The 9,605-nt window shown below is 34.7% G+C and overlaps 1 protein-coding gene across 1 annotated transcript; it reads left to right on the forward strand.

The window, feature by feature from the left end:
- Nucleotides 1-664: 664 nt before the first annotated feature.
- On the forward strand, nucleotides 665-2,428 carry LOC131005122 (cytochrome P450 71A8-like). Its single transcript, XM_057931937.1, has 2 exons — nucleotides 665-1,599; nucleotides 1,803-2,428. Exons 1-2 carry the CDS (start codon nucleotides 697-699, stop codon nucleotides 2,412-2,414), a joined length of 1,515 nt encoding a protein of 504 aa, XP_057787920.1. The 5' UTR covers nucleotides 665-696; the 3' UTR covers nucleotides 2,415-2,428.
- Nucleotides 2,429-9,605: the final 7,177 nt, after the last annotated feature.

The raw sequence follows: 9,605 nt of genomic DNA on the forward strand, positions 1-9,605 counted from the left end.
ATGTTTTAGGTTTTTTAAATTTTTATGTATTTTTTTTAGGTGTTTTTAAATTTTTATGTATTTTTTTTAATGTTTTAAGTAATTTTAAATTTATGTTTAATCCAGTATTTAACTATTACAAAAATATGCTATTTAAATTATGCAATAAAATTTAAATGAAAAACATAAAATCAAAACTAATATTATCAAGTAGGCTATCAAGGAACCTCAATGCAGCACTACCTACTCAATAACACAAACACTATCAAGTAGGCTATCAAGGAACCCCAATGCGGATGCTCTAAGTATGCACAACACAGAGATGATAGCTGACAGGAAACTCAGTATGATATATCATATACCAAACCTACCAATTTTATTTTATTTTTCAAATCTATCCTAAATCTATTAATTATGCTTGCTTGAAACAATTTATCACTGTCTGATGGCTTTACGAAGTGTTGTACATGACAGCAGAAAATGAATCAGAACTAGAAAGCAGGCGCTTAGTACAAGCAAGTTTAGCTAGTATATCCCTACTTGCATTTAACCTTTGACGATTGTCTAAACAATAGTCATCAATTTTGACTGGCGCATATTATATTGAGTATAATTATATTTGCTGATCCATAAATAACACAAGCATTTGATTCGAACATACAACCAGCCCCAGTCCAGAAATAGGTAGCTCAGTTTTCTCACATCTCTTGTTCAAAAATGGAGGAATTAATCCAATCCAATCCCATGCTACTCACAGCTCTTATCTCCCTCATCTTGCTATGGTCTATTAACCGAATCTTTCCCAAATCTTCGAGCAAAAGAAAAGTGCCACCTTCGCCATCAAAGCTTCCCATAATCGGAAATCTACATCAACTGGGCTCACTGCTTCACCGTGATCTTCACTCCTTAGCCCAAAAGCACGGCCCGCTGATGCTTCTTCACTTGGGCAGCGTCCCTGTTCTGATCGTCTCCTCCGCCGATCTTGCCCGCGAAATCTTTAGAACTCACGATCTCATCTTCGCGGACAGGGCCACCTTCAAGGCCACGAAGAAGCTTCTCTACGGCTGCAAAGACGTAGGAAGCGCCCCTTACGGCGAATACTGGAGGCAGATGAGGAGCATCTTTGTTCTGCAGATGCTCAGCAACAAAAGGGTTCAGTCTTTCCGTTCCATTCGGGAAGAAGAGACGGCCCTCTTCGTCAACAAGATTCGAGAATCTTCTGGGCCCCTTGATTTGAGCGCAATGCTTGCTGATGTTACTAATGATGGGATTGCTAGAGCAGCTTTTAGCAGCAAGTACAGTGAGTCCGTAAATGGAAAGAAATTCCTACGTGCCATGTCGGATCTCACGGAGCTTTTAGGGGCTATTCATATTGGTGACTTTATTCCGTGGCTTGCTTGGATCAGTCGTGTTAATGGTTTTGATAAGAGAATTGATCAGACTGCGAAAGAGATGGATCAAGTTTTGGAGAGTTTGATTCAAGAACGTGAGCAGACTCAAAAGGAGCGGAATGTCAACCACAAATATGGACAAGATTTTGTGGATATTGTGCTCCAAATCCATAATGATCAAAGTGTTGATGCCTCTATTGATCGAGATAGCATCAAATCATTATTGTTGGTAATCGCTCTCTCTATCATGTACCTTCGCTTGAAATGAACATGTTATGTTACATTTACTATTAGGGCACGTTAGTTTTTATTGCTGCCCGAAAAAAATTATCCATCTTAGAGAACATGCAAAAAAGAGTTGAAAAATAGTGAAATTATATGTTTTCCATGTAAGAGTTATCATACTAGATGTATCGGCTTATTGATCCACAGGATATATTTACTGGTGGAACTGATACAATATCTACGGCTCTGGAATGGGTAATGTCAGAAATATTACGACATCCGACGGTGATGGAGAAGTTGCAACGCGAGGTAAGAGGAATCGTGAAGCAGAAACAAGAAATAACAGATGATGATGTACAAGAAATGCATTATTTGAAGGCCGTGATCAAGGAAGCAATGCGTTGTCACCCGCCAGTCCCGTTACTTGCACCTAAAATAGCAAGAAAGGATGTGCAGATCAAAGGCTACGACATTGCAGCAGGAACAATAGTGATGGTGAACGCGTGGGCTATAGGGAGGGACCCCATCTCATGGGACGAACCAGAAAAGTTTATGCCGGAGAGATTCTTGAATTCTTCCATAGACTTCAAAGGCCAAGATTTCGAGCTCATCCCTTTTGGGTCTGGACGAAGGGGATGCCCCGGGATCACATTTGCTACAGTCACAATGGAGTTTGTGTTAGCGAATCTTATGCAGAAATTCGACTGGAAGTTGCCTGATGGTATTCAGCCAAAAGATTTGGACATGAGTGAGAGCGCTGGACTTTCGGTGCATAGAGCTCTTCCTCTTCTTGTACTTGCCACTCGTCACACTAATTAAATAATTTGGAACACGTATGAAGATTTTCAAAAGTTTCAAATAATTCCTTCAAGTTTTTATTGAATTTCTGGAGATGCTTTAGACCTTAGTCTTTGGTGATTGGAGATGGGTTGATCCAGCCAGGAGCTGTTCTTGGCGGTGGCGACTCCGGCCACGGGCCTCCGGCGGCAGAATTTTGGCTGTGATCTTGCTGCAATCTTCTTAATTAGCTTAACTTAATTCTCCTTAATCTTGCTGCAATCTTGCTGTGATCTTGCTGCAATCTTGCTGCAATCTTTGCTGAAATTTTTAGAAACAATTAATAATTCCTTAATCACAAACACCACACTCCTTATTCACTTAACTTGTTTCTCCTTAATCTCCGCGCCGAAAAGAAACGTGTCATTATTAGCGGGACGTAGAGAGTATTAATTACCTAACAATTTAACTTTGGTTTCATTTTTCAATCACTAATTGCATATTAAATAAAGTATTATACTGCACACTTGATAATGAATAAATAAATAAATTACTAAATTAATATTTATCAAATAAAGTAAAAATAGACAATTAAAAAAAAGGAAAGGATGTCTGGCCAAATTAGGCTAATTTACAGCGCAGAAATCTTATGGGGAAATTTGCGTGTAAATACACCAACTATGGAGAAATTCCATTTTTAACACCAACTTAGGAAAATCCAATAAAATACATGAACTTAGAGTTCTGTCCATTTTTGACACGCCAGCTTTTCTCTTATTAGAATTCTACCCCAATTATTAACCAATATATCACAAAAACCCCTAATGTTTCTTTCCAGTGCAATATAATCCTTATGAGATTCTAAAATTATTTTGTCATGAAAACAAATAATCAGGCCCAACATGCTTCCGTACCACTTCAAAATAAATCTTAAATTAAACCAACATTATACCTTTGTCGACTGGTCTTCTTCAGGAGTCAGTCTTGTTGCATTTTACGGCTCGTCTGCCACCCCGGCACGCACCAACCACACACTCGCAAGTGATGGTTGCAACCCTCCTGTCACAGCCCGACCTAAGCTAACAACAGTTAAGCCGGGGAAAATGTGACTGGGGAAATGGAAAAAGAAAATGCAAAAGAAAAGAGGTTTCAATAAAAATAATTATTTTACTTAAGCAATACTTTACCATAATGTCTGGTAATCATATATGAATCTTAACTTTGAAATATCATATAAAATCAACTTCTTCAAAGAAAAATACAAGCTTTACCTTTTTAGAAATCTATTAAAGTCTATATTTATCATGAATTTACAGAAACACAATATCTCAAGTGTATAAGAAATTATATCAAGAAAGGCAGAATCTGCCACTGAACTTCGCTGCTTCGCGCAGTACATTTCAGAAAATATTTTGACACATCTAAAGGTCTCGGATTTAGCTGAAATTTTACAGACATGTACTAATCATGATGAAGTTATTACTGTAAAAATTTCAAGAGATTTGAACCACGGAAACACCCTCAAAAGTATCTCTCAATACCCTGTCCTGTACATCCAAGAACTGACAGCAGGGGTATCTCTTACTTCAACTCAACAAAAGACATATCTTGGCTAAATAAAGTGATGTAGGGCTCAAATATACATCATCTTACTACATACTAGCATGCTTGAAATCCTCCAATTTCTATCATATAGTTTAGTTTACAATCTCAAGAGTACAATTATACAAGTTTCAAACATATGGCTATCTTACATCAAGAATTCCCAAATCCACTTATAAACTAACAAAATCCATCTCACAAACTATGTGGTGTAAACTCATAATTTACTCATATATGACATAATTCCAACTCAAGAACACATATATGAGTCCAATTATTCAAGAACATAATCATAACTCTCAACCTCAAACCTAGGGTTCATACTAACTTGAGTAAACTCGAAATCAAGTAAGAATTAATACAATTAACTAGCATAATCACGGTTAGGAACATCAAAGACATACTATATCTCAATATTAAAATCATACTTCAACTCTAGTATGAAATCCCCAAATTTTCGAAACCCTAGACTTCAAAATATAACTTTTCTTCAAGCTAAAATCACAAATAGATGGAGAATCAAAGAATTCACCTTTCTTTCAAAATAGTGCTGCTACTGCTTGACATATCTCTACGAAATTAAGCTTGAAGGTAAGAAAATGGTGATTTTTGATTTCTTTTGGGGATGGGGAGATGGTCGACTGTTTTTGGGAGAAGAAAAGGAAATGAATCTCCTCAAAACTAATATATACACTTTACAATAAATCAATACTTATCTCAAACATTAAAAATCCATTTATAGAAATGAGCAATATAATTCAAACCTCATTTCCCTTACTGATCGGCCCATTAGGGGTTTTAAAATCCTTCACTTTAACTAACTCTCACAAAATAATTTAACATTCCTCTCATAATTTAATAATATAAAACCTCAATTGAATAATTTGAAAGGTAATCTCAATAATTAAAAATAATAATAAATCTCATACTCATGGTTTAATAATAAATCGTCACTATTAAAATAAGAAAGCTCATAAATAAATAATTAAATAACATATGTCACTTCAATTAGTCGAGCAATAGATCGACTAATAATATTTCTTATTTATCATCATTCTCATCTCTGAAAATAATAAAATAATCCCTTTAACTAGGAATTATAACTTGCTTCCAAGAATAAAATTAATAACGAATGCAAATTAAAAGCTCAGGATATTATAATAATATCTCATCTCATCACAGTGATTCTACTTCTCTTTCTTCTTTTAGATAATAGAAAATAGAAAATAAAATTAATAATAACATATATACTGTAGTGAAAAAGCCGGGTGTTACATCCTCTCCCCCTTAAAGAAATTTCGTCCTCGAAATTTGACTACGTCAGAAAATAATTCTAGATACTTCTTTTTCACATCGAACTTGTGCACTCTTAGAATGCGGAACTTTGAGACAAACTTCATCCGCTATTTCAAAAAATTTTCAAATCAAATCAACGAGTATTTACATAAAGTTTCTGTTGCTCTTGAGATTCCTTGAGCAGTTGTCGACTTTATCGGATAAGCGTAATCATTTCTTCAAACGCATCAGGTCCTGTCATTTTTCTTTCACTTACCTCATGTCAATAGAGTGGAGATCAATATTTCTTTCCACAATAAGCTCCATATGGTGTCATATCAATTATTGCCCGAAAGCTATAATTGTAGGCCAATTCAATTACTAGCAAAAGGTTTTCCCAATTCATCCTTCAATCTAGTGCATAATGCGGCTTCTGAGTACGCGTGATGCACCTTGAGATAGTCGTCTCCTGCCTTGTTTGCGGGGAATTCGCTCCTTCTGAAAAATCATTTTTGGAAAGAGAGTTTTGGAACCCAGAATTTCTTACGATCGCCAGTGTCCCTACTGCTAAGGTCGCCACTTCTTCGCTCTAGTACAATAGTCTATGTCACATCTTCTAAGGTTTAAAGATTTCTCTCAAATTGCTCATCTGTTGTTGGATGAAAGGCTATTTTAAAATATGGCCGAATTCTCAAAGTTGAAAGACCATATAAAATTGGTCCTGTGTATCAAAGATGGACTTGGTTGTGCATTGTTGCAAAGTGAAAGAGTTATTGTTATTGGGTCATGAGAACATAGACCACAAGAACTGAATTGCTCAACATAACTTGGAACTAGCAACAATGGTATTCTGAAACGAGATGTGGAATTGATACACCTCATAAAAGTTTAAAATACTTATTCGAGCAAAAGATCTAAGTGTGAGACAAGGAATATAGCTCGAATTAGTAAGGGACTATGATTGTAGAATAAATTATCACCCACGCAAAGCCAATATAGTAGTGGATGCCTTGAGTAGAAAAACTCAAGTTTACTAAGGATTTCTCCTTACCCATGAAGAAAAATTCTCATCAAGGATTTGAAAGTTGGATTTACAAATGGTTCTACCACAGCAAACAAGAGAAGCTGCAATTGCAATGTTAACAATGATTTTTGATTTGAGAAGAAGAATTGTTAAAGTACATGGGGAAAATAAAAAGGAGAAAAATTATGGGTAAGGATTTTGATAGAAGGGGTCAATACTTGCCAAAAAGCTAGGGGTACTGCTATCATGTTTGAGAAAAGTTGTGTACCCAATACTGAACAGTTGAGAAATAAAATCACGAGTAAAGCTCATGATACGCTATATACTGCCCACCACAGAAGCACTAAATTATATCAAGATTTCAAACAAAACTTTTGGTGGGAGGGATGAAAATGAGATATAGCTGCATTAGCTGAAAGAATGTTTGGTTTGCAATAGCTGAAAGAATATTTGGTTTGCCAACAAGCAAAGGCACTACATCAAAACTCTATTAGAAGTTACAACTAATATATGTGTCAGCCTTATAAGGCGTATATCAAGCTATATCACAAAACCCTCGATCACGTTCAGCCACGATCTTCTTCTTCCATTGCTTTAAATTGGTAAATTATGTCTCATTTTTGCTGACGACGGCTTCTGGAAACAAATTCTTCAAAAATACTTCAGTGAACTAGCCCCAAATAAGATTCTCTAATCGCTCGAGGGTATATATCTTCTGCTTCGTCTCCCACTCATAATCAGTCGATCCTTGTAGTTGAAATAACATACAAGAAGGCGCTCTTGATAATTGCTTCTAAGGAAGCGAAACTCGTAAAACTCTACTATAAATAGGGGAACTCTAACGATGAAAAACTTCTGAAATTCTTCTTTCAAGTTGATGGGGACGAGTAGTTCTCTAAATTATTCACATGGCCGATGAAAGATTTCCCACCGCTTCTTTAAGACATCGTGCCAAGAAAATACACAAAATTCCCATAACTAAGCTTTTATTCCATCCGTAAAGTCAAACTACTACATAACCATAAACCAACTAAGGTATAAAAACTCATACACAAAAATTCAATCATCTAAGCAATTTAAACTCAACAACCTAGTAAATGACCACTTTGGCCGTTTCACATCATGGAAAATTTTACCTCAATGAATTCTCATACAAAAGATGGGAATATACGTAGCAAAAGGCTCTTAGTACTAATTGTGATGCCCTAACTTTATAACATCACTACTAGTACAAGGTTACAGTGCTACTGACATACCTCGCTATTATATCATCAAATTGTCTATCTCTGCATCCACATATTATGTATATATACTCATCATCATCTAAAATATTTCTATTGGCATGTAACAAATAAAATTCCCCCACATCTCAAGATATTTATACTCTAAAATATGATTAACCTTTTTATCCATTCAAGAAGTTTATACTAGTAGAGGATACTCATAAATAACTCATGTGGACAAAATAACTCATGTTGTCCATACTCACTCATTTTAGAATATATATAAGTTTCCATACTTGCAAAACTGCAACTCATATCTCAAACTTGTTTAAAAAATGTAACATGCTACTTTAAAACTCTGAAAATTCGTACCTGGCTTGGCTAGGCTGGATGAGATGGAGCGCAGAGCTTTTACTATATTACTCATACTAGTCCAAAGATTCAAATTTAGACTAGACTCAAAGGAATATTTAGGCTCAGAGCAAATGACCTGCTCTGATACCACTCTGTCACAGCCCGACCTAAGCTAACAACAGTTAAGCCGGGGAAAATGTGACTGGGGAAATGGAAAAAGAAAATGCAAAAGAAAAGAGGTTTCAATAAAAATAATTATTTTACTTAAGCAATACTTTACCATAATGTCTGGTAATCATATATGAATCTTAACTTTGAAATATCATATAAAATCAACTTCTTCAAAGAAAAATACAAGCTTTACCTTTTTAGAAATCTATTAAAGTCTATATTTATCATGAATTTACAGAAACACAATATCTCAAGTGTATAAGAAATTATATCAAGAAAGGCAGAATCTGCCACTGAACTTCGCTGCTTCGCGCAGTACATTTCAGAAAATATTTTGACACATCTAAAGGTCTCGGATTTAGCTGAAATTTTACAGACATGTACTAATCATGATGAAGTTATTACTGTAAAAATTTCAAGAGATTTGAACCACGGAAACACCCTCAAAAGTATCTCTCAATACCCTGTCCTGTACATCCAAGAACTGACAGCAGGGGTATCTCTTACTTCAACTCAACAAAAGACATATCTTGGCTAAATAAAGTGATGTAGGGCTCAAATATACATCATCTTACTACATACTAGCATGCTTGAAATCCTCCAATTTCTATCATATAGTTTAGTTTACAATCTCAAGAGTACAATTATACAAGTTTCAAACATATGGCTATCTTACATCAAGAATTCCCAAATCCACTTATAAACTAACAAAATCCATCTCACAAACTATGTGGTGTAAACTCATAATTTACTCATATATGACATAATTCCAACTCAAGAACACATATATGAGTCCAATTATTCAAGAACATAATCATAACTCTCAACCTCAAACCTAGGGTTCATACTAACTTGAGTAAACTCGAAATCAAGTAAGAATTAATACAATTAACTAGCATAATCACGGTTAGGAACATCAAAGACATACTATATCTCAATATTAAAATCATACTTCAACTCTAGTATGAAATCCCCAAATTTTCGAAACCCTAGACTTCAAAATATAACTTTTCTTCAAGCTAAAATCACAAATAGATGGAGAATCAAAGAATTCACCTTTCTTTCAAAATAGTGCTGCTACTGCTTGACATATCTCTACGAAATTAAGCTTGAAGGTAAGAAAATGGTGATTTTTGATTTCTTTTGGGGATGGGGAGATGGTCGACTGTTTTTGGGAGAAGAAAAGGAAATGAATCTCCTCAAAACTAATATATACACTTTACAATAAATCAATACTTATCTCAAACATTAAAAATCCATTTATAGAAATGAGCAATATAATTCAAACCTCATTTCCCTTACTGATCGGCCCATTAGGGGTTTTAAAATCCTTCACTTTAACTAACTCTCACAAAATAATTTAACATTCCTCTCATAATTTAATAATATAAAACCTCAATTGAATAATTTGAAAGGTAATCTCAATAATTAAAAATAATAATAAATCTCATACTCATGGTTTAATAATAAATCGTCACTATTAAAATAAGAAAGCTCATAAATAAATAATTAAATAACATATGTCACTTCAATTAGTCGAGCAATAGATCGACTAATAATATTTCTTATTTATCATCATTCTCA

The sequence above is a fragment of the Salvia miltiorrhiza genome, chromosome 1 (assembly GCF_028751815.1).
Source record: "Salvia miltiorrhiza cultivar Shanhuang (shh) chromosome 1, IMPLAD_Smil_shh, whole genome shotgun sequence".
In the NCBI taxonomy this organism is placed as follows: Eukaryota; Viridiplantae; Streptophyta; class Magnoliopsida; order Lamiales; family Lamiaceae; genus Salvia; species Salvia miltiorrhiza.

Bases quoted from the DNA above. Each gene is read 5' to 3' on its own strand.
- LOC131005122 (XM_057931937.1), top strand. From the start codon at position 697: ATGGAGGAATTAATCCAATCCAATCCCATGCTACTCACAGCTCTTATC. The intron at 1,600-1,802 runs GTAATCGCTCTC...ATTGATCCACAG, and splicing joins GCATCAAATCATTATTGTTG to GATATATTTACTGGTGGAAC.